Source organism: Melopsittacus undulatus, chromosome 10, assembly GCF_012275295.1.
Source record: "Melopsittacus undulatus isolate bMelUnd1 chromosome 10, bMelUnd1.mat.Z, whole genome shotgun sequence".
Lineage (NCBI taxonomy): Eukaryota > Metazoa > Chordata > Aves > Psittaciformes > Psittaculidae > Melopsittacus > Melopsittacus undulatus.
This window is the reverse complement of record NC_047536.1, coordinates 29,896,021-29,921,538: the sequence shown is the minus strand read 5'-3', so window position 1 is coordinate 29,921,538 and position 25,518 is coordinate 29,896,021. Positions and strand designations below refer to the sequence as shown.

Here is a 25,518-nt window from a genome sequence, read left to right as displayed (position 1 = left end):
TGACAATTCCACTTGAGAAAAAAGTAATTTCTTTTTTCCTAATTGCAGTTTTATTGGTGTTAGTATGTTAGGTGCCTTTCTAGTAATTCAAGGAAATTGTGTAGTATTGTAATAATGTAATTTATCTGAGGTTTAACCCCTTTACTCCATATTTTGTTTTATTCCTGTGCATGTGGTAGTAAAAGCCCCTTGGAATTAGGCATGGTCTCCTTTCTCCTTGTTTTTCACTCTAGTTACCGGCACTGCTTTTCTGGGGAAGAGAGAATAGCTGCTGCATTTCCTTTGGAAGCCAAGCACTGCATTCACATAGTTTGGACGGTTGATTTTTCTTGTTGGTAGCTTATTGCTGCAAACAGTGGGGCTCAGCAAGCCCATCTCTGCATGCTGCTTATGAGTGAACTGGATGTATCTGTGCTATCCTGTAGTAGCTGGAGGAAGGAAATTATTCTGATTGTCTGTTGTAGAAGTTAGTCCATAAAAGTGTCAGAAATAAACGGTGCTGAAGGTGGTGAGCTGAAGTTAATCCAGTGTCAGGAAACACATCAGCTGTTGGAGCAGGCTGTTGGGCTACTCTGTGGGTTCTGAAATGGTAAGGGCCTTTGAAGTCCCACACATGTGAGAGAAGTTTCCCTTTAAGTTAGGGATATTGCAGATCAAATCTGAGTTTGAAGGTTAAGGCAGTTGCCTCCTTAATGGCACATGTGTGCTTGTAACTCAAATATCCAAGAAGTTGAAGTTGACTTTTACTTGCAGCTGGATTTCCTGATCTGTATTGATGATAAAATTCTTAGATTATTTGAATGAACTCTAGAGAGCTGCCATTTTCTGTACCTACAAGAAATTTTCCTGAGCTGCCTTGCAGTCCTATCAATTAAGTAGTCATCTCTGTTGCTGTCTTGGGTTACAGCACTCTTGTGCTCAGAGCAGTCCCCTGATATGGCATTGTGCTTGAGCAATCGCTGTTGACAGGCAGCCTCAGAGGTGATGAGCTGCATTGCAGAGTAGGTTTTTGAGAGTTGGACTGATTATCCCAGGGGCAAGTGGTATATAACATGGTAGGAGAAAACTGCTCTTCAGTGAAACAAAGTGGGCTTTAAGATGCTCGTTTGGTCATTGAAGCTTCCAGTAAAAGATACTATGGTTCATCATCATTTAAAGGTTTCCTCTGGTTCCAAATTTGACAGTTTTGTTTAAAGAATTTGAAGCCACCAGGGAAAAAGTTAGGTCAGAGTAATCAGACCCTATTTTCTTCAGTTTGTTTGATTTTTATTTTCTTTTTTTTGGGGGGGGGGGTGTGGGAGTGGGGCGAAGAGTCAGATTTTCATTTTTAAACCAATTCTTGTTTTTTTTTTTGTCTGTGTCTAAACAAGTTGCAACAGGAGGCTGTAACTTCTGTATGGGTCCACACACAAATAACATGTTGGATATCCCATTAGGAGTGCTTGTTGGTACTACGTACAGAATTGAGGGTCAGATAAGATAAGTTGCTTGAAATCTGCTTTGAATGTTCTTACATGTTTTAGTAGTAATCCAATTGGTAAAATGTTATGGCAGTGCACAGACTTCTGACTTGGTGAAGGTGGTTTCTTGTTTGAGAGTTGATGCCTCAAGAATTTTAAAATTTCAGGAAATTTGGGACGGAGTATAGAGTTTTTCTGCTAGGTAATGAGTTTAAAACACCAAATCAATAGCACTTGAAAAATGCTGGTATTACATGGCTGTTTAGTTGTCTGTGTAAAATAAGCTGGTGGCATCTGTCCAGTTGCAGGGAGATGTCCACATCACAAATCATCAGATCCTCATATAGAGCAGAAAAAATCGGCCCCCACTTTCTCAGCTCCAGCTGAGAGAGAGGGACACAGTGAGGAAAATTTGCATTTCTCGTCTCTGTTCCATCTGTATTTAGAAAAGAAAAATACTATTTATTTCCAGAGTACTGCTCCAGCATCACTGAGTAGGAGCAAATTCCCTCTTGGGAAAGCGTAATTGAAAAGTACTGGAAAGAGAAATGTGTTGAGACAGATGTGTTCTTGTATGGATCAAACATTTTTCTTTGAATAATCCAGTGGAACTTGCAGTTGTGTACATAGATTCTCCTGGCTAATGGGTTTTGTAGGCTCAGTCTGGAATGATGGACATTTGAAAGGCGCTGTTATGTTATACTTTGGTCCCTGCTACTGCCCTTAATTTTGACTGAGTAAAACTCTTCCGTTTTCATACATAAGGAGGTGCTAGATTAAGTGGTTGGCTAATTGGCGTCTTTGTTCCAGGAACAAAACCATGGTCTGTTTCAGCACTTTTACTGTTCTGTGTGCTGCTCATGGAAGCAATGGCAAACCTTTTTGGGTCTGTCTGCCAAATCTATTGTAAAGATCCTGGTGTTTGGTGCCAATCCTAATTTCTCTTGTTGCCAAACTTGGCTCCAGCAGCAGTAGCTCTACATTGTAAGTCTTGTGCAACAGTTGCATTACATCATGATGGAAGGAGGAAAAGGGATTTTAAAAATTCGTTATTCAAATGCAGTAATCACAGGGGCAGAGGAAACAAGATGGAAAACAAAACTCCTGCAGTTCAAATATTAATGTCCCTCTTTGGTATGTCATTGGAGGCCTGTTTAGTATCATAAAAATGACACTTTAAGGAAGTGTTTACCAGGTCAGACTTCGCAAAGTAAAACAAGAACACTTGTGTGAATAATATTATGCTAGTACATTTGTCATCTGGTATTTTCACTTCTCTGCTGCCCTGTAGCAGTGACCAAATGGCAGGATCTCTTCAGAGGTGCTCCGTATAACCCTTCCTTGTTTGATAATATCCTCTGGTCACCCCAGTAAAAATCCCTTCCTTCTGTCTTGAAAATAAACCTGATGGTAGCAGCTTTGGGATCTTGGGTCCATGTTAGCTTACACCTGGGCTTAAAGAGAAAGTATCAGCCTATTATGACACCAAAACTCTTAGGAAATCAGAACTCAACCAGCCTGAACCTACAAAGTGAATCAGTCTGTCCCATTTGTTATTTCTATGCTGCTATTTTAGCCTAATTTACAAATATCATAGAATCATAGAATAGTTAGGGTTGGAAAGGACCTTAAGATCATCTAGTTCCAACCCCCCTGCTGTGGGCAGGGACACCTCATACTAAACCATATCACCCAAGGTTTCATCCAACCTGGCCTTGAACACCGCCAGGGATGGAGCATTCACTACCTCCCTGGGCAACTCATTCCAGTACCTCACCACCCTAACAGTAAAGAATTTCTTCCTTAGATCCAATCTAAACCCCTGCTGTTTAAGTTTCAACCTGTTACCCCTTGTCCTATCACTACAGTCCCTAATGAAGAGTCCCTCCCCAGCATCCCTGTAGGCCCCCTTCAGATACTGGAAGGCTGCTATGAGGTTTCCACACAACCTTCTCTTCTCTAGGCTGAACAGCCCCAACTTTCTCAGCCTTTCTTCATATGGGAGGTGCTCCAGTGCCCTGATCATCCTCGTGGCCCTCCTCTGGACTTGTTCTAACAGTTCCATGTCCCTTTTATGTTGAGGACACCAGAACTGCACTCAATACTCCAAGTGAGATCTCACAAGAACAGAGTAGAGGGGCAGGATCACCTCCTTTGACCTTCTGGTCAAGCTCCCTTTGATGCAGCCCAGAATATGGTTGCTCTCTGGGCTGTAAGCGCACACTGCTGGCTCATGTTCATTTTCTCATCGACCAACACCCCCAAGTCCTTCTCTGCAGGGCTGCTCTGAATCTTCTCTGCCCAACCTGTAGCTGTGCCTGGGATTGCTCCGACCCAGGTGTAGGACCTTGCACTTGGCATGGTTAAACTTCATGAGGTCGGCATCAGCCCACCTCAGAAGTGTGTCCAGGTCCCTCTGGATGGCATTCCTTCCCTCCAGCTCATCAACCGAACCACACAGCTTGGTGTCATCGGCAAACTTGCTGAGGGCACACTCAATCCCACTGTCCATGTCACTGACAAAAATGTTAAACAAGACCGGTCCCAACACTGATCCCTGAGGGACACCACTCATTACCAGTCTCCAGCCGAACATTAAACCATTGACCACAACTCTTTGCGTGCTGCCATCCAGCCAGTTCTTTATCCACTGAGTGGTCCACTTATCAAATTGATGTCTCTCCAATTTATAGACAAGGATGTCGTGTGGAGGATGAGGGGTGGAAGGGGAGAAGAAGAGAGCCCCAGTCAAAGAAAGATGCTTTCAACCTTCTACATGTACAACAGATATTCCTCTTTTCTGTCTTCTCTGGTCAGAGAAAGTCTGACTTGAGGGATTTAACCAAGGAAAGGGTACGTCATTCTCACTCCAGCCTCACCTGTACAGTTATGCTAGACATTTCCCTCACATCCAAGGTCCTTTTACTAACTTGCATTTCATAGTTCTTTTCCCATAGCTCTTTTTGAATTATTACTCCCTGAATGCTACTCCTTTACAGGCTGAGAATGGAGGCGCTGACACAGGCCTGTTATAAAGGGGCAGCTTTACCTTTCTCGCTGGGTTGTTGCAGTCATTGCAGGGCTCTGAGAGTTTTAAGAAGTAAATCAAAAGGGTGAAGAAATCCTCATAGTCTGGGAATGGAGAGCTTTTGGACAAAAAATGAGTGAGAGAACATGCCCTTAAGGACAGCGCTCGTGCCTCACCTCCTTCTTGGCTGTCTCATGTTCAGGATTGTCATTATTCATTGGCATGGATATTGATACTGTAATGGTGTAACAGACTTCACCTGAGGATTTCAGAGCACTTTCCAGCCCCTAAAACCAGCTTAATTGGCAGGTTAGACTGTATTTCCCATTTTATAGAGGCCTTAATGTAGTCCTGAGAAACTTGCCTAATCAGTTGGTGACAGAGCTTGGGAGCAAAACTAGAGCTGCAATCCTCAGTTGTCTCCTTCAACAACTACACATGATGTAGCTGTGAATGTAAATATGACTGGCAAAGATATCCAGGCCAGTACAAACTGTCGGTTAATGCATGCTTGGTTCATACCTTTTTAGCACAGTCATGTCTCCTATCTGTCCGTGAAATAATGCTTTTGTGGAACAATGTTTGGCATCATCTTGCCTGTGGACAATCTGGATGCAAATGCGCTTAAGACATGCAAGCACATTTTTCTAAAATCTGCTGTTGCAGTGCTGTTGATGCAGTGTTGATAGCAGTGCTGTCTGACATGGTCCAGTCACAGGGGATGAAACAAAGTGCTTTCCATATTAAAGAACGCGGTAGAAGCTGCTTTGTTTTACTTCAATGTAAACTGCAATCATAGGGAAAATTATCTATTTTACCAATAAAAAATTATCTATTTTACCAATAAACACAACACATAAACAGAAGAGGAACACTTAGCCTTCAGTCTCTGTAAAGAGGGAGCACAAAGCACAGTAGAGGCACAGAGGACTTGCCAGAGGATCAGCTGAGCTACCAGGGCCATGATGGGAAGAAAACTTCAGGTTTTCTGAGCCTCAGACCTAGGCTTGTTCTCCTTTTTGTCCGGGCAGAACTGATTTGTTCTCACAATGTCCTGTATGGGAGCTGTTCCCATGTGGTCACCACTCTTTCCCGCACACAATTACCTGTGCATTTTAAGAGCATTATCTCTCAAACATTGTGGGCAAGTATTTTCTAGCACATTCATTTTTCTGTAGGAAGTTCATGCATGATGCATCACTACCCTTTGAATCAGGAGTTGTTCTTTGGGATCTGGCTGGTATAAGTGTTTATGGGTAACCATGCACATTTAAATCTACAACAATGTGGAGTCATCCATCTGTGGAGAGGGGCAGCTGCTCCTCTCCACAAGGCAAAGCAGTCCTGCACTGTACTTCCTGGAAAATGTTTCCTTTTGGCACTTGTTCCAGCTAATGGCCATCTTTCACTGTGGAAGGAGTTACTTTGTTTTCTTTAGGTTTTCTTCTTCATGGAGGTTATTGTTCAAGAATAGTAAATTACTTAGTTTCTCAGAGCTTCTTTTCCTATAAATTTCAAAGCTAGATGAAATCACTGACTTTACATATGCGGAGCATGCTACAAGACAAAACACATTCTTGCGCGCTCCTATACAGAACCTAGGTGATTTCAGCACAAGTATCTAAGTTATAAGCTGCTACTTCCTCATTCCAAATCTGATTGCTTTTCTTAAACCATATTTTTGTGATTGACATTTCAGTGAGATTTTAGCCTTTGTGATTCTGGGGAGAAGAAATAAAAGACATAATTCCTCAGACTGGAGATATCTGGGTAGTGACAAAAAAGTCTAATGGGCAGTACCCAGTGTGGGAAGCCTCTGTAGGCAGTTCTTCTGTGTTATGGGCCATGATTCTGCAGCTGGAACTGCCAGAGTGGTTTTCTGCAGTTACATGCAGCCCTGGTGCGCTTGAGGAATATGAATGGGAAGAAGTGTAAGGGAATTAAAAAACTTGTGAATTTCAGAGAGAAATACAGAAACAGAGATACATGTACATTTGTATGTATGCATGTATACACACAAATGTGACATGCTTTAGTGTGAGGTGTCTCTGCCCATGGCAGAGGGGTCGGAACTAGATGATCTTAAGGTCCTTTCCAACCCTAACTATGCTATGATTCTATGATGTATACACATACAAATTTAGCTTTCAAATGACTGTAGGCTATAAGCTTGTAGTGTTTCTTTACCTACTTACTTTGTACTGATTGTCAACAGTAAGCTCAATAATTCTATTCTTTGGCAAATAATAAGGTCTTCTGCAAATTTTGTTCTATGTAGCATTTCTCGTTTTTACTTATTCTAAGTGAAATCTCAGTGTTGAAATGAATTTCAAAAAACAGGAACTCAAATTATATACTGTATTTGCTGGTTAGGCTGCCAGATTGAAAGAGTATGTGAACCCCATCATTAGCTCCCTTTGAATTTTCAAAGCTACCTTTTCAGCCTGTGCCTTCATAACAAACAGTGAAGGTAGCTCGACTTGTTTGTTTTTATGTGTACTGAATCCCCTTTACCTTGGGCTGCTCAAGCAGAAAATGCCGATGCTTCCCTTCGTCTATCTTCCTTCAATCTCTTCCCCGGTTAATTGCAGGAAGTGCAGGAGGGGGATCAGAGCTCAGCCCAGCCTCCCTCTTTCTTCTCAGTATTGCTCTATCTGCAGCATGGGGGGTGAAGGAAAGAGCACCTGGAGAAGGGAGTAATGAAGCCTTGCTAGGAGGAGTAGGAAGAACATTCATTTGTATGAAGACAGCCTGCTCTTTTAAATCAACAGCTCTGCGACAAGAAAGAAACTGTATTTAAAAAAAATAAAAAATCATTGACAAGCAGTCTGGAATAGCAGGTGATGAAGCCTGGTGAAGCAAGCCAATGCTTTTGGAAATTCAGGATTTCCAGAGAAACAAGACATGCAATTATTGTTTTGCCAGCCCCAAGCACTCAGAAATCCGAAGGCAGGTTTTCCTCAAAAAAGAAAAAATACGTGGAGTTGACTCAAAAAAAATGCATGAGACAGGGTTTTTCATCTGTTTTTTACTGTCTCGTCTATGGGTTAGAGCAAGACAGAAAATTTCCAGTGAAAGTAGAATTTTGATCAGAAAGACTGTCTCATTTAAAAGAAAACAAAACAAAATCCATGTGGGGAAGGGTTTTAGAGCTGTTGAAATACTTTGGGTATTTTTAAACAATAGTGGTTTCAGAAGTGTGACAGAAATGGTCTATTTCATTATTTTCTCAGTTATTTTTCTTAAACTTGTTTAGAATTAACACATTTAAAAAAGAAAAAAGGAATTTGAAAATCTTAGTAAACCCAAATCATTTTTTTTGTATGTGAATTGGTTTATTTTAGATATACACAGACTCAATATGAAAAAGTAAGGGCTGTTTTTCTTTGTGACAAGCTTTCCATTTGACTACTGAGTTAACAAACCTATTTGTGATCTATGTCTTGAGTGCTTGTGTTCTTATTTCAAGTTTTGGGGATGGTTGCTTTTGTGTTGGAGTTTTTTTGTTTAAACTGAAGCACTATGTGTATATCTATTTTACTTTGTTAGAGTTGTAGTTTTTCCAGTGCTGGACTAAAAAAAAAAGATGAATGTTTCAGAAGACCCACAATAAGATGTAAAATCTCTAGGACAATATGTACACAGGGAACTGAGCTCAAGACCACTGTCCTCTGGCTGGGGAGGGCTTGGATGTTTCTGCATGCTCTGTGCACGGCTTCTGCCCAGCTTTCTTTTAGCCACACAAAGGCACTGCTCAGATGGGGCTTTCTCCACAACTCTTTCAGAAGCAAGTGGCATTCTGCTTCAGTTGAAATGAAGATTATTTTCATCCCGCTGTGGGCTGAGTTTAGGCAGTGCACCTCCCAGCTCCTTTCTTTTACCTACTTATTTTTTCTCCTCTCTAGTACTTGCCTGAGTCTTATCAGCAGTCGCAGGAAAGCTTAACTGTGTGTCTGTCATCTGAAGCAGCCTCACTACCACCTCAGTTTAATTTCTGGTTTCAGTCTCATGTGCTTTGTCCCTTGCCTGTCTGTCACATAACTTTTCTCTTGTTCCTCTTGGTTTAATACTTAGCCTGAGATACTATGTGGTGGAGAGTAACGCAACTATGTACCTCCACCCTGAGGTGCTGTACAAGCCATACTACTATAAGTCCTCTTTTGTGTCTGGAACAGGCTGGGCAGTGATAAATCCAGACAAGTACTGCAGCTTTTATTATCCCACTACGTCAGCAAAAGGCAGCTCTCAGGAATATAAACAGCCTGAGGCTTGCTGCCCTGCAGGTCACCTTGGAAGGATATCTTGTCATCGCGGCTGTAGTGTCAGTCTTGTACATGAGCATTTATGCCAGCTCAGGTTTAACTTTATGCCTGTTCAGGCCTTTCCTGCATACATCTATCAGATGTACTTTTGGATGAGCCAAGATTCTTCATAAAAGAGAAAATAGCATTGTGGTTTTCACCTGCTGAAGCATTTTTGAGTTCTTGAAATGGAAGGAACAAAGGATCTATTATAGATGGAGAGAAAACATCCTAACAGTGTGGGGAGGAATGTACTGACAGAGGAAATGAAATTGCTTTCCTCTGCCTTTGAAATGTGTGGATAAAAGTAGCCAAAATCTTCAGTATGGGAGATACACTATTATTATACCACCTGGAAGGTGGCTGCAAGACAAGATCATTTTCTCTGCCTATGAATGAAGCACTTTTTTGTGCAGGAGCAGAGTAAAATGTGGAGTATAATTTTGCAACCGGCTAGTTCTGGCAAAGATGCCATACTTCCCAAGGAGTTAAAACAGTTGAAGGCTTAATTCCCAATGAAAATTAATGAGACAGAGCAGGTGCTTTTGAAAATTCTATCCATGTGGAAAAAAAATACACTAAATCTTGTATTTCCTAGGAATGAAGAAAAGACAAAATTTTTAGGATTGGGGGTTTGTTTTCTTTGTATCAGAGACTGAGAAACCCATCTTATCACTTTTTTGCAGCTACTGTTCAGTAATTCACTGCTGAAACTAAGTGGGAAATCAGATTTTCTTCTTTCTTACAATGAGTAGCACTGGAATCATAAAGTTGCAGATCTCTACATACTAATCTGCACTATTTTTTTGAGAAGAATAAAGGTGAAAGTAGTGGATAAAGTAACTAAAACCAGATAAAGTCATGGAAGCAAGACAAAAATGTTACTCTTGCAATTAGGGTGCAGTTCAATTAGGCTGCAGTTTCTGTGTCTGGTCCTCCCATTCCCAGCAAAGCCAGCAGAGGACTTGGCTTGTATCCCTCCTGCCTAGGGCTCTATGTTGGCATATGCATATGTTTAGGAAGATCTAGTGGTTTAAGCTTTGTGTTTGGCCTCTAGCCAGATACGAGTAAAAATTCTTGAGAAGATCATCACATGGAGTTGTTGCAGGGAGAGTAGTTTCTAGATTTGCCTCTTCCTTCATGGAAATGCAATCCCTCTTTGCAATTTCTTACTCACTGTGTTTTGTCTTTCCCATTGAGGCAGGCTTTTCCCAATGGCCGGAGTCCTGTCTTCAGTTTCTCACCTGCTTCGTTCTGCAGAGCTCCTAACTAATCAGTTCCTCCACTGATGGCAGATGCAGAGCTCAGGTCCTGTTTATTTTCCACAAATACGCCATCTTTCCCCCCCAATCCATACTGTCTTTTGCTTCTGGTATGTCCTTTCTGAACTCTACCATCAACGTGCTGTTACTCAAACACTCTCCCACAGGCTGCTGTTGTTGCAGGGCAAATGCTCTACTCTTCCTTGCACACATTCCCCCTGAAACCTCTTTATCACTTGTCACCTGGTACTACTTACTACCAAGGTGTCTTATTTACTGAAAGTGCCCTGGAAGTTCTCATTTGAATGTTTGTTCTGCTTCATGTAATTGGATGTATTGAAGCCAGAATGCTGTCTTCTCACCCCAGGAGTGAGTGAAATATGCAGGCTCCCAGGAACAAGCCTGCTGCTTTCACAGTGAGGACGGAAATGCCTGTGGTCCTGAGACGATGCCTTTAGTGTGTTGTGGGGAGGATGTTTAAAACATGTTAAAGCAGGGTGAGAGATACTTTAAATTATGCCTGGGCAGCAGAGGTCCAAGCTTTGGAAAGTCTCCTTCATCTCTTACTGATGCCTTTGGGCTGTGCTGAGCAGAGCTGTGGTGTGGTTGCATCTGCCCATGATGCCATGGTGGTTTCCTGCTTCATCCTTTCAAAATACTATCCCTAATGTTCTCATCACCATCAGTATCCAGAGCACCTTATTGTCTCAGTCTGCCCACTGCGTCCTGCTTTGGCATTGCACTTACATCCATCTTTAAGCATTTTGCTGGAGAGAAATGCAATTGCTAAGTAGATTGATGTTCAGCATACCTTTGAGAGTTTCAAGTTGGGATCTGGAATCACTGCCTTCAGAACATCGTTGTAAAAGAAAATGTGATTTGCAGGTTACCCCAACACCTATAATTTGTTGAATTTGGCGTTCCTAGCATCAGAATGACTGAAAAGTACTTTTATATTTCTTTTTTACCTTCCTAAGCATTAGTAAAGAGAAAAGTTTCTGTTCTTGGCAGAGGTTTTTGTGGGCCAACTTTCAGGGCAAAATATTGGGTTTTGAGTAGGGATTCTAATGGAAAAGCTGAGTACCAAATTCACACAAGGCTCTTCTTAATTACAGAAGCCAAAAGCTCTTCCAGATGTCTGTCAGCCCAACATGCTAGATGCTGCCATCACTGGTTTTAATAAAAGCTCATATTCAGCAAACTTTTTATTACTGATTTACTGTACATTACTTAAGCCAGAAAATGTTATTGCTCTGAAAAGAAAGCAAACAGACCTGACATTTTCATCATTTGCACTCCAGTATGTCATTTATGGTGTTAAATACCATCCCAGTTCTGTTATTTTATTGGAGATTTTCTGTAGATTTCCATTGTTAAAACTGGACTTTCAGAAACTCCTGTGAAGAAGTACATAGCAAGAAATGCACACAAACAAATCAGTAAATGGTGTGCATGCAAAACAGGCAAAGCCACTGTCACCACAAGCACATATGTGGCAAACACTAGACAGGCATTTCTGTGAGAAGTTACTTGTTTGTACCTGCAACTGATACGTACCTTAAAGAAAATGGAAGCTGAAAAAATCCCAGGACACTGTTATAGAACAAATACAGGGAAGTGTGATGTGACTTTGTGAACACAAAAGTGAATAGAACAAAACCAGTAGGAAAATCATCAGTCAGAGAGTAGCTAATGAAATCTCTGAACGATGATGTAATTAAAGTACATTAATCATTATAAAAGATCATTTCCCTTTAAACATCTGCTCCCATTCACTTGGCAACAGTCTGGCTAGTGTCATGAATGATGGGGTTTTGGATTATGCTGAAGGGCATGTGTTATCTGAGAAACAATGTAGAACATCCCCAGCTTCACAGGGTCTGGGACAGGAGTGCTTTACCTCAGTTCAGGTATAGCATTAAGGAAATAAAAGGGAAAAAATCAGATGTTGCTTACAGTAAAAAGGAAACCCCAGTATAAAAGTGAACCCTGCCATCCCAGCCATGCAGACAGAATCTAATTGGGTGCCACTGGATTTGAATAAAGTAATTCCTGTGGAAAAGAGACCCTGCTCAACCTGCTGCTTTGAAGAGAATCTTAGGAGCTATAGTTGCTTGTTCCTGCCTACCCTGTGCCCAAGATTGCCTGTGAAGCGGGTGCACGTATGCTTCAGTGGTGCCTGCAGGTACCAGTTTGGAGCGTGTGATTTATTGTTCACTGCTTCCTAAAGCTGTTAAAGTCATACAGTGGTATTTAAACAGAAAATCAAAACAAACAACTTTGCTTGTCCCAGAAGCACAGTGTCAGGATTTCAGGTTTATGTGTTATTGTCTTTAATTTCATGATGTTTTAGGAGTGCTATGGATTGCTACCTTTGTAGTCCAGCTCAGATAGGTCCCAGTCTACAATCAGCATATACCAGATGCCTCGACAGATAAAGCGTTCAGTAGAAAGGGGAGCCCATGTAGGCTGCAGGAAGGTGCCTTGGATCCACTCACCACCATATGCCCTCTCTCTGATTTGCTCTTGCCCAGGCACTGCTGTCCAAGAGCACAGTTATGCTTTTCTGTAATAGCCCTGATTACCCCCAGTAGCATCCAGGGGATTGAAGTAAGGACATACTCTGTGTGCCTACAGAAAGAGAAGAAGCACATATCTGTGCATTTAATGCCAAATTTTGTATCCATCCGATACTTCTGTGGGAAGCAAGCAGCTCCGTTTCTTTGGAACTCACTTCTGAAAAGATGTATAGCTGTAGTTACACATGTATTGAAAATCATGGTATTTGAATGAATGAACCTGTCCATATGACACATAGGGTATGAAATAAGGATTTAGTCATTCTCTTTTCTGAGCTGTTTGTGCCATGCAGAGGTTGTAAGCTTTCATTATAGCATAGGTCGTGCACACACAGTTATATTTTTCTTTGGAGACTCAAGTCCTATATATTGTTCATTTGAAATATTTGGTTAAATCAGATGAGGTTATTTATGTGAAAAGGACTGTCCTTGTATCACTGCCACCTAATGGTCAGGACATTGTAGTTAAGTGCCGGGTTTAGGTGTCCCCTCGACTGATCTACCAGTACTAACCTTGTAAGACTAGATAATGCTGTTAACTGCCTTCAAGTTCATTTTCAGCCCTTAGTAGTCTCTTCTGGAAGATCTCTGGACACTGGTGTGTATGGTCTCACTCTAATAGCATATGAGAGATGAAGAAATTCTGTTTTCATACAGCAAAATCCAGGAAGAAAGAGAAATCATTAATCAGATGGGTGTAATCTCCAAGGGAACGAGTGCTGCATTTTAATTCAGCATTTCCCTTTGATGAAAACTTTAGTGAATATTATTATGTGGAATTTATATGAAGCCTGGGTTTAGGTAATCAGCTTTAATATTTATACTCTTAGGGAAAAAAAAGGAGAATCATTAGTAAGCATGCATAATTAATGAATAAATTATATGTTTCCTTTGTTTTCCTTCAGGTATAAGGAAATGCTAGATCTAGTGATATCACCCAGCCTGACTGTAAATAGAGAGTGCCCTGACAGACTGAAGCTTAACCTTTCCAACATTTATGCCACGGCTCCAGATGACATAGAAGGTAGGCTGCCTCTTCCACTGACTTTACTGGCTTTAACAAAATGTGTATGTATATGTAACCCAAGGGACGTGGCCACATGCAAGGCCTCTGTTCTGACAGTTAGTTCTACAACATAGTGAGCAGCTGAGATTTTGGAGTAATTTTTTGTAGACACTCCACATGTGGCTGAATCCTTTATTACAGCAATGGTTTGAATGCAAATGGAATTGGAATATCTTATATGTAGATACGTATCTGTGCATAGTAGGTATATATGTATATGTACACATGCGTGTATATGTTTGCTCCACTGGAATAATTGCAGATATAAAATGTACTTTACGTAGGGCAGTTTTCAGAGTCCACAAGAGCCCCAGTAATAGTGTGAACGCAAGCCCTGGGCTTCTGTGGCTGTACTGCTCCTGTTGGGTTTGGGGGTGGGGGGACTCTCAGGCCCAACATTGTATTGTAAAGCCAGGAAACCTTTTGCCAAAGCATCTCTGTGCCCCAGTTTGCATTGTTCTGAGATCATTGCTATCGTCTCCAAACAGTCAGCCCTGCTGGCCTCTGCTCTGAAGTTTCACATTTGGCAGGTACCAAGGACAAATTCTTTCAGTGGCTGAGGCTCTGATGGAAATTTATCTGCTCTTCTCCTCCTCCCCCCACATCCCCCAACTCCATCATACTGTTCAAGTGAAGGAAACAGAAGAATGTTAAATCTGCTAAAAAAATTATTGGCAAGTGATGTAGCTGAACTAGTTCTTGCTAGTACAATCCCAGCTATTGTTTGCTGCGGTCAGGATCTGTCAGCCTTCCTGTTAGAGGGGAGTTAGGAAAAGGGACTGGCTATTATGTTTTAGTAGTATGTTTAACCCTTGATTTCTAGGCTCTTAGAAGCCAAGGAGGTGTTTGCTTGCATGTTTGCTGAGGCATTAGAAACTGCGTGATTAAATCACATACATTACAAAAGCAGTCAAAGGGATAACAATCTAAAGGAAACATCCTTTTAAATCTTCATGTTTGGAGAAAAGATTAGAGCTAGAAATGATTTTTGAATTCAGCATTTTGTAAACTTCTTGGTGCAGGAACTATTCATTATTATGCAATATAAATAAGAGCTAATATAGACAGTTAACCTAAAAGCTAACATAAGAGTTTTACTGTTGGACACCAGTTTGCTAGTGGCAGCTCAGGCTGATGTGTTTCTTACAGAAGTATTATGGTTATTTTTCTGCAGGATGATCCCTTGAAAATACTTCTTATTAATTTGACGAACAGGAAAATACTTGCATGTTTGTCAAGTATTAGACTGACAGAGCTTTTAATGCAATAAATGCACACACGTGTATGCACTTTATTACGTATACAATTTTAATTTTACTGAGTCTAGTAGCAAGACTTATTTATGTAGGTGTGCAGCCTGCTCTTTTAATGGGTGCTTGTCATGAGATATACAATTATGTCAATAGAATTTTCAAGTGCACATTTTGCCTGTAGTCCTGCACTTTTGGGTAGAAGCATGTGTCAGTTCAACTTGCCTTTTTCTGGCAATGACAGTAGCATATTGCATATTACATGCAGTAAATTCCCACTTGGCATTCTTGGCAAACGTATTTACTCTTTCAAAAATAAAAACATTTGAAAATGTAATATTTTCTAAATAGAAAAGAAATGAAACTTACACTCACCATGTCTTTTCTGCCATCTTTCAAGTGTAAAAGGCATGAACTAAATGAATGAAACTAAAAAAGTATATGTTTTCATTGTATTTCTATTTGATAATGAGGAACAGTAATAGAATGGTGTAAGTTTTGTTTTCTCAATCTAAAAATCTAATTTTCCAAAACTGTTCTCTTTCAGGTAAGTCAAAGCAAATTTTTCATAGTGAGTTTGAAGGTGAGTCAGGTAAGTGCAGCTTTGGATTTAAAAACAGTCTATTTCTCTATATCTCTATGTAAAAGAATATGTACATTTGTATAACACTATCCTTTTTCAAATTTTATTTTTTATCTTTTTTTAAACTAAGCCTCTCTGCCCATTGCTTGGGAAATAGGTTACTGTTACCCACATTTCATGGGGAGAGGAACTAAAGCAGGGTTGCTGGTGGGTTTTATTTTTCAAGGTGTTTCAGGGTTGTAAGAGTGTGAAGAAGGAGTCCTTATGGTTTTGTTTCTATCAGTAATTAGGGTGATTCTGTTAGGGATAAGGGCTGTGCAGGTTTCATTGTCCCTCCCCTTGCACATTGTCCTCCTACCTGAGCTATCCTTTGCAAAGGGATCTGTGCGCACATCAGGTAAGTGTCTGCAGGGGACCCTGGGAGAAGACAGAAGGGGATCTTAGCTGTGATATTTGCCCTTCTGTGGTGTTATGAAGTGTACATAGCCAAAGGAAGAGCTCTGGCAGAACTGTGGGACAGCTTAGCAGAGGTGGGATCAGAAAGGGCACAAGGCTTGAATTTGTTGTGGAGTAGGGTACAAAGAGTGGGATATGGCAAAGGAAAGCATGTGCAAGTACTTGCAGTTTTGAATTTAGATATTATTTTAGTCAATTAAGCCTAAATTGATCTCTAAATAAAGATAGTGGCACATTTTCCTTCAGTAGTGTTCTAGGACGCAACTGTTTGGTACATTGGAAGTCATCCTGCACATATAATCAGTGTGATACATTTCCTACTGGTTCAGTATTTTGATTGCTGGCAGGTTAAGAAGGTAGGTGATAGAGTAAAAAGAATTACAGTGATGTGTTTTTAATACTTGATTTGATATATTTTAATAACCTCAAAGAAAGTGAGTCATGGTCTAGGAGAGTACAAAAAACCCTAAAAGAGCAAAAAGTGCAGTGAGGTTAAATCACTTTGGTAATCATAATAGTTCCTTTTGTAGCCTTTAGCATATGAGTCATCCCACCAAAGCCTAGCTTCGTGATTGGTATCAGTCCCATGAGAAGAAACTAGTAGTTCAATCAGTATCACCCTCAGTTAGAACCTATATCTATATTTGCTATTAAGTGGAGAATAACTGTTACCTACTTCAGTTCGTGAAGATCCGCTAAAACCAAAGTCTTCTAATTCCTGTATATTTTTCTTAAACCAGCAGTGGTAAAAACAGTGGTGTCGGCTTGGCCACAGAACAGAACATGCTGAAAAACTAAGACCCTTTAATTTTGTTTTCCAGGCAGCAGCAAAGCAGCACCGCAGTGTCCGCTCCATCTGTACTCGACAAAGTGAGTGCTCGTGCCAAGCGCTAGAACTTCAAAAATGTGTTTTGCTGAACAGCCATTTTGTGCAGACCTCTGTCACCTTAAAAACCATTTGCCATAAGCCCATCCACCTGTTCCCCTGCATGTCTCTGGCTCAGTGAAGTAACTGCCTCTTAATCTTGTTAGATACAGAGTGAAAGAAGGTTTGAGGTATTGTGCAGGGGTATTTCCATACTCCTGGGAATCTAAACCTTACCGTTTAAATATTCTTGTGTTTGTGAGTGATCACAGAGGGATATGTTGAAATGTCAGACACTCACTTGTTTGGCAAAATCAAAATGAAACATGAAAAATCAGCATTGATTTTATTTACATTTTTTTTGCTAGCACATATTTTGCACTGTTTTGAAGTCCCCATGCATTTAGCTAGCTCGATCTACTAGCTCGTATGAGGAGCTGTATACTGAAACTAACTTTTGCCCTAGTGTAGTCAGTTCTGAGTCCTAAAATATTTACTGTTGTGCTTTGGATGTTATTTTATGAAAATGTCTAGAAGTGTTCTGTATGTGCTGAAGAAGATCATGTACAGTAACTGTTGCCTTAAACTTTCTATTTTCTTGTTCTAAATAGACATTATCCCCATATAGTGACAGTCCCATCTTTCCCAACAATGGCAACATATGGACAGACTCAGTACAGCACAGGAATCCAGCAGGCTGCTGCCTACACTGCCTATCCTCCTCCAGGGCAGCCCTATGGCATACCCTCCTACAGTGAGTACTCTGATGTCATGTTACCTTTGTGGACATTGTCCTCTTGCTCTTAAAAAAAACATATTTGAAGTCTTGTCTGACTTGATTAAAAATGTTAAGATTAATTTGAACTATCATCCCTTGGTATCTTGGGTTTTGATCTTACAAGCTAGGTAAGTTTGGACCAGTCAGCAGTAGGATATGAGACAGCAGGAGAAAGTCAGGTTCAATAAGATGTACCATTTAGGAGTAGTAGCTGGTGAGTGTTCCCATGACTCACTGCCAAGACAAAGTCTCTTGCAGTAAATGTGATATTTAGGTAAAGTACACTTTACCTTCCTTGATTCTTCCGGGAGTTTCAATGTTACAAGCTACTTTAAGAGAAACTTTTTGTATATTATTACGGAAGAGCCAAGACACGGACATGGGTGAAATGGGACAGAGTACTTCAGTTGTGGAAGATGGTTCCTATTTGAAGGGCTGCTTGTTAGCTATAGGTCGAGTAACCATTCCTAACCCCAGTCAGCTTTGTTCCCTGCTTTCCTGCACAGAGCCTTGCCAGCAGCTGTGAGGAGACAGTGTTGGGCAGGAGCAGCTGGGGGGTTCAGGCAGGGGCCTAATTAAACCAGCACTCCTGAAAATGGAATGCCTGGTAAACCAAGTGGTAAGAGTGTCTTCAAGCTCTGCACAGAAATACAAAGTCCTTGAGGGAGCTGGGAAGTTCTTACCACTACTAAAGACCAAGGAGATATTGCTCCTGCTTGGGTACAGCTTTTCAACAGAAAGCTTTGGGCTCATCCTGTGAGTGTTGAGTCTTGTAGCATTAAAATGGCTTAATAGTTCTGTTTCCACTCCTGTTTTCTCTTGTGCTGTTGAACACCTTTTGTTTGCTTGGCAAATACAGTATCTCTTCCCAACAAGAAGCTTTTATACACCATTGACAAGGCTTTTACTGAAAGGAAATTCAATGCAATGCTCTGGAAGCCAGGGAAATGGGCTTGGCAGAGCCAGAGCTCTACCAGGATGATGAGAGAATGTTTTGAGACCCTTTCCTGGAGCTACTTATGTGTTTGCATCAGCTGGCTGATTTCCAAGGCAAACTCTGAACAGTTGTCCTGTTAGAGCAGGTGAAAGTAGATCCATTTGCTACTGCCTAGAGTCTTTAGGGCATACATGTGTCAGGCCCATATGCTGCTTATAAATCCTGCGGATGACCTCTTAGCATCCTTGAGCAGTATTTCCCTCCCCCAGCCCATATACCCTCTCTAAGATACTCAACACAGCCTATGAAAAACTCCACCTGGCTGACAACCAAGAACAATGAAGCAGTATTGTTTTTAGGCACAAAAATAAAACTCAGCCAGTTTCTAGACAAAACAGAACATTGTGTGGAAATTAATTTGGTGCTAAGTTATTTTGCTGTCTGACAACAATTTTTAGACTTCCAAAAAGACCCATTCGCTGAAGATTAATTGTAGCTGGGGTAGGTTGAATGCTCACAAGCAGAGTGCTGATGTCATTAAAAAGCATGGGATGTTATGAAAAGCAGCTTCTCTGCACACACTTGCAAATACCTTCCCTTCCCCAGCAGTAATGGAGTTGAATGCTTGCACCATCACTTGTTCATTCACTGTCCAAATAAACTTCCTGCATTTCACAATGCAGCATTGTCATCTTGTTGCTAACTTGTACTCAAATTGCATTGCACCTATTGACACCTAAAGCTAAAAGTTATTTTTATTAGAGAAAACATTCTCTGGGAGAGCTTATTCTGTGCGAATGCAGACTTTGCTTTTAAGAGTCATTAAGCTAAAAAACAGCATCTTTGGTGAAAGGCACATGAATTCCACTTGTCTTTTGGCAGTTTTGTCTACAAGTGTTAAAAGATGACAGCAGCCTGGGAAGTGTGTAAATCCAAGGCCAGGACATCAACAGGGTCTTTGTTTAGTCCCAGCACTCAGGGTGTGCCCAATGGCCATTTTTTGTTTTGTGCAAATAGGCACATAGGGGAGGGAAGGATCACGCCCAACCCAAAGGGTTCATAATAAAACACACCTTTCAGCTGTTTATTTTATTAATACAGCTGTGCAATCTCAGCAGCATCTCAGAATAAAATACCAACCCCTTTCACTACCAGCAAAGGTTTCATCTTGCAATGTTTAATTCAGCTGTTGCTGTTCCCCCTATAAATTGTCAGTTTAATTGCCTGATTTTAGTAATGAAAAGATTTTTGTGGCTTCAGGGCTTACCTATTGTTCCTGAACTGTATATTGTATCTAGCTGAATAGATTATAACCCTCCTCTATAACTTGCCAATAAATATTTTACTATCAAAGCTGAAAATACAATGCAAGTAAAAGATAACTCTTGTTGAGAATAGAAGTCTTGAGGTTATTTTGCTGAAGGTCCTTTTACTTTGTTAATCATTGCTTGCATCTGGTAACTGCTCAGAAAGCTCATGAGTCAATGAGTCTGCTTAATTCTAAAACAAAACTATTTGTTCAGAAATGTTTTTTTAAAACAATATTATCCATAGTTGTTTACCCATCTTAGCAAAAGTTCATTTGGGTATGGATACAAGATGTAGTGACTCAAATATTATTTGTGATGACTTTATATGACTTACTGAAGAGACCTGGTTGGGTAATTTAGGTAACTAAAAATGGAAGTGTAGGAAAAAGGTGTTTCCTTGGTTAAAATATAGCTGAAAAATTAATTCCTAACCTTTCTTCTTCACACATTTGTATGACAAACACTCATGTTCTGCTCTTGGTTCTTACTATATTCTCCAAAGGCATTAAAACGGAGGACAGCCTGAGCCATTCCCCAGGGCAGAGTGGGTTTCTTAGCTATGGATCCAGCTTTGGTACCCCGACGGCTGGACAAGCACCGTACACGTACCAGATGCATGGTGAGTACAGCTTGTGCCTTGCAGGATGATGCCTTGTAAGAGAAGTCAGAATCCTGTACGCCCATATGAGACCAGTTCTTTTGCAATTACAATGAAATGCTTAGGTATGGGCACCAGGATAGGGAAGGAGGTAAGTCTTCATAGATCTGTTTTGGTTATCAAAACATTTGTTATTGGCTTAGGTACTGGATTTAGCATTAGTGTACCCTATCAAAACTTCACATATGATCAATATAAGCTTTGCCATTCTGCAGAAGCTGTGTTTTTTTTGGGGGGGGGTTTAATTAATTTGTGACTGTGTGCCTTGGATTGTTGTGTTAGTGTGAATTCCCAGCTTCTGAGTGGGAACAAAACAAAGGTGGTTTTACACTTAATGCAAACAGTACTGTTAGTATTACACTTCTGCCTCATGCTCTCCTGAACACACTGCTCTGTGGTTAAACTGCTGTATATTCTCTCCAGAAATTTTTTGTTTTAAAAAGCTGATACTTTGATGCTAAAAGATTTTTTTTTACTGCTGTGATGTGACTGATACCTGCAAAGATACATCAGCTTGGTTTAATTCCCAGAGTACCCATATCATTAATAACCTACATACTCCTGAGGAAAGAAGAGCAGAGCTGAAAGCAGCTGTTTTTTCCTCAAGTTTACTGAGCTAGGATTCAGTAAGTTTAGAATAACTGTTTTGTTTCTGTCAGAATAATAATTGATTATAAAATACTCAGTTGGATTCCCTTAAGGCTTCTAGGAGAGTGCCTTGTACTGGTAGCTTTATAACACTTAGTTTTGTTGTACAACCAGGAAAGCCAAAATATACTTTTAATTCTAAAAATAAAACTTTGAAGTTGTTCTCTAGTCATTCCATTTGAGAAGCTGTTTGAAACACCAGCTCTCAGGAGATGGAATGTTGACTTGCCAACTCAAGAAAGTCATGAAAGGGTTTAAATCTGAATTGCCAAGAAGTGTAAAGTAAATTAAAATGGTGGAATTTCATTTTTTGTTTCCTTTTAACTTATTTCTAGCATGGTATTTGATTTCTTTGAGCATTTTAGTGCTGTTGGAGAGAAACCTGAACTGCATATGGCACGTTGTCACTATTGAGCTGTTATTCCATGTACTTTTTCCTCCAGTATGTGCACTTTTCCTGATCTTTGTGAATTATGTTGAATTTTGTTCATATATTTAGTTATATTCCTGGGACTTGCGGAATCTTTAAGCATGAATTGGAGGGAGCACTGAAATTTGGATGTAGTCTGAATTCTCTGGGTAATCTGAAGTTAAAACCACCTTGAATGCCTTGTGGAACATGCTGGAGACATCTGGGTTGAATGTTGCACCAAAAAACAATCCCCAAGCTATATATATAAGATATATATATATATATCCCCAAGCTATATGTATAGCCTGTGGTTATTTGGTTTTTTTTTATCATGTTGAATCTTAGAAGTTTCACCTGTCCTACTCCTACCATGTTTTTGGCTTCTATTCTGCTCCTTAAACTTGTCTTCAGTCTCGCTGTAACACTACTATTGACAAAGTGCTGGCATTTTCTTTTGCGGCCTTGAAAGATTGGTGTATCCCGTCTGGGTTTCTGTTGTTTTTTGTTTCCCCAGAACATGTGCTTTGTGTTAGCTTAGAAGAAACTGAGCTGTTTAGGAAGGCAAATTCTTGACTTAGTTGGGACTGCAGTTTTTAAGATGGCCCCTTTATCCAGTCAAGAGACTTAGACAAGCAAATTTTGTGCACTTGAAAATGTTACACTTGCAAACAATAGTGACACAATCATGTGTTGTATCAAAACAGGCAGGAGGAACTGCATACATATGTGCGTGAGCATGAATGTGCCCAAGTGTTTTCAGATAATGTTCCCTAGGGCAATGCTGTGGTATTAGGAGAAATCTAACTTCTTTTCAGATTTTTATGCCAGGAAGATCATTTCAGCCAGTCACTAAGCCTTTAATGCAAAAGAAAACGGAGGAAAAGTTTCTGCAAGTGGCAGGTGCTTACTCCAAGGCAAAGGGAGCAGGAGCAAATGTGTCTTCCTGTTGTAAACAAGTGTTTCCACCCTTCTTGCTCATGAGAGGAACAGTCTGAAGCTCCTTGACAGTACAGTTTATTTACCTTGCTGAGTGCTAGTGAAAGGTTTAAGTGAGAAGCCAGGAGCCTTCCTGTGCTGAGTGCTACCGAGGAATGTGTGCTCAGTGCGTTCCCACGCCACAGCACTTGGGGGTGGGAAGGTGATTGCTCCTCTCCCTAATACAAGCAAGCAGCTCTCTGTGCCACCCAGCTCCAGGGCCACTGAGACTTTTGCCAAGTTCACATCCGTCCTTTAGGTCACCTCATTGCTGATCCAGGCGAGGACTCTGGGTAATGGGCTAAAGCAGCTGAAAAGGGCAATATTTTATATACATACTTTTATTAAACCAAATTTCAGGGGACTTCAAGAGTCAAGCTCTTAACCCTCACTTCAAGGACAAAATGTTTCTTGCATCATGCTGAAAGCAATCTTGAAGCGGGTGACATGCAGGGGATCAGCAAGGAAAGGTATCTCCAGGAGTGTGTGCTGCTCAGTTTTGTGTTTTAAAGGATGAGGAAAACATTATTTTCTTAAGCTAATCTCTGCAAGTATTATAAGATGATAATAGCTCAATTATATAAGTGGAATAACTTTGGACTTGTTTGCCTCCATTGAGAACCAGCTCCCAGACCAGCATAGTGAAGTCATCTGCATGTGGGCAAGTGGCCAGCCTGTGATTCCTGAGCAGGTTGTGTAGCCTGTGTGATTCCTCCTCCTAACTGAGTTACATGGTCCCACCAGCAAACAGGCACCCATCCTATGTGTGTTACGCTGTTCACCAATGGATACATGATCTCTTGGGTGAAAAATACTTAGTCTTACCAGGGCTCTAGGGCAAATGTTCTCCTTCAGTAAGTGCCAGTATAGTTTGTTTCCTCTTGTTTCTTTGGTACTAGTGCTAACTGTGCCTGGGATACATGAGTCAGGCTGTAACCTCCCTTCTGTGATGGCTGTTGTCATTAACATGGTACTTCAGAAGACAAATTCTGCTGTCTCGTAAGTCAGTTCATTTTCAATACAAACATAAATGAGGCAGGTGTGATGTGGTAGCATTTAGCTTTTTTATCTTTAACTCCAGTTATCAACTGTACCCTGGTTCTTGAGCAAGAACAGAATCCACTAAAAAGCAAGAATGAGGATAGAACATTCTTTTGACGATTAAGTGGTAAAGAAAAAAAAACAATATTTTACAGTTAGACAGAAGGGGAAATCTATCTTCATGTTTTCCTAGTATGAAAATAAATAAAATGTGGAAGGGTTTACAAGCCAGTTATCTAGTGCAATATGTCACACACACATATAAATACAAAAGATGAGATTGGTGAGTTCCGTAGCTTGTAAAAAAGCCCCTGTATCACAATGGTAGATTGAATTAATGATTTTAATTGCCATGTAACAGTGGATATGATAGTATATTGTCAGAACAACATTCAAATAGACTGAAATCTGGTAGTTAAGGACACTGTTGTTGGGGAGAATTCTTTGGAATATAAGAAACTTAACAGTTAGTGAGCTATGTAAAATACAAAGAGAAAACCCTGCCAGCATGTTAGCTACCATAGAAAACCATGAGCTATGCAGAGAGAGCAATAGAGCAGCCAGCTTATAGAGCATTTCCTGTGGTTGCATGAGCATGTGTTACCCCTTTATTGCACATCAGGCCATCTCTTCTCAGCTTGTCAGTAATTCCTAGACAATGCCTTGCTCTTCAGTTATTATTGCTAAAATGACAGCTGGTATGAAGCTATGAAGTTGCACAACTGCTAAAGTTGTGGCCAAAGACCACTGTGGATACTGTCATTGGGCAGAGAAAGATTTGACTGCTTTTATTTATATTTTTTTAATATCCAAATCTATCTACCCACAAAATACTTTTTACATTACAAAGGAAAATTTAGTTATGTAACTGGGATAACTTTCCTTTGCCAAGGAATTGCAAAGCAGTATTGAGTTCGGTACAGACAAAAATTTGGGGCCAAAGACATACGCACTGAAATTCTTTGCTACTGCTGAGCATTTGTTTTCTTTGTAGAGTTTATTCTGATCAGCTGTCAAATAATGAATGAACAGAAAGAAGCATTTATTTTGTGCAACACTGATTTGAAGTGGGCTAATTATATATGTTGATTATATTTGTGGAATTAATTGCTTATGAATTGTTCTCCTGGCTTAAGACTGAGTAAAATCTGAATATTTGATCAATTGAAATGTTTTCTTATGCTGGAAACATTTTGGTTCTTGTTGATACCTAGATAATCTGGACAATTATTGTTTCCAAGTGATGCCTGAATTTTGATGGCAATTGTATGCCATTTTGTGTGTTACGTAGTTAATATGAGGCCATAAATATCTATTTGGCATGAATGGTTAGCTCTGCATGCATGAATTTTGCAAAGGAAGTGGCATGTTTGATTTTAAGCTTAATTCTTTAAGTACCTAGTGATGAAATGTGTGAGAATCTACACTTGAAAAGTGTGGATCACACTTTGACATAGATAGTGAATCTATTTGTAGTCCCAGAAGATAAAGGAGAGCGAAAGCATGTCCTCAGCAAACTGTCACTCAGATGCCTTAGATTCATAAAATTAAAACCTCAGTAGAAAACGGGTAGTTTCTTTCTAAAGCTTCTGCTTTACAGCTGGTTTGCATTAGGTTCAGTTTTAAAAGTATGGTAGTAAAGCTGTGCTCCACTCTGTGGCGAGTTCAGCAGGGAAAGGCCTCTCTTCAGGAGGGGTCAGACCTCACTTTTTACAGTGTAAATACAAGGTTCATAAGAATAACAGCCAGTCTCCCTTTCAAAGATTTTTTAAACATCAGGGGCTGACCATGCTACATTTACTTTGTTTTAGAATGAACTGCCTTACAGGAGGAGGAAGTCAAGGGGAGAGGCAAAGGTGTTGACAGCGATGCACTGTATGCTACAAGGATCAGTGCTACTGCAACCCAA

The 25,518-nt window shown here is 40.4% G+C and overlaps 1 protein-coding gene across 1 annotated transcript in view; it reads left to right on the top strand.

Annotated features, from left to right (window-relative positions):
• Positions 1–13,538: 13,538 nt before the first annotated feature.
• Positions 13,539–25,518, top strand: part of EYA2 (EYA transcriptional coactivator and phosphatase 2) — a 48,750-nt gene continuing 36,770 nt past the window's right edge. The window contains exons 1-4 of the mRNA XM_005146721.2: positions 13,539–13,654; positions 16,807–16,855; positions 17,462–17,604; positions 20,378–20,494. Of these exons, the coding sequence (XP_005146778.2) occupies positions 13,546–13,654; positions 16,807–16,855; positions 17,462–17,604; positions 20,378–20,494 (418 nt within the window). The 5' untranslated portion in view covers positions 13,539–13,545. The remainder of the gene's footprint in view (positions 13,655–16,806; positions 16,856–17,461; positions 17,605–20,377; positions 20,495–25,518) is intronic.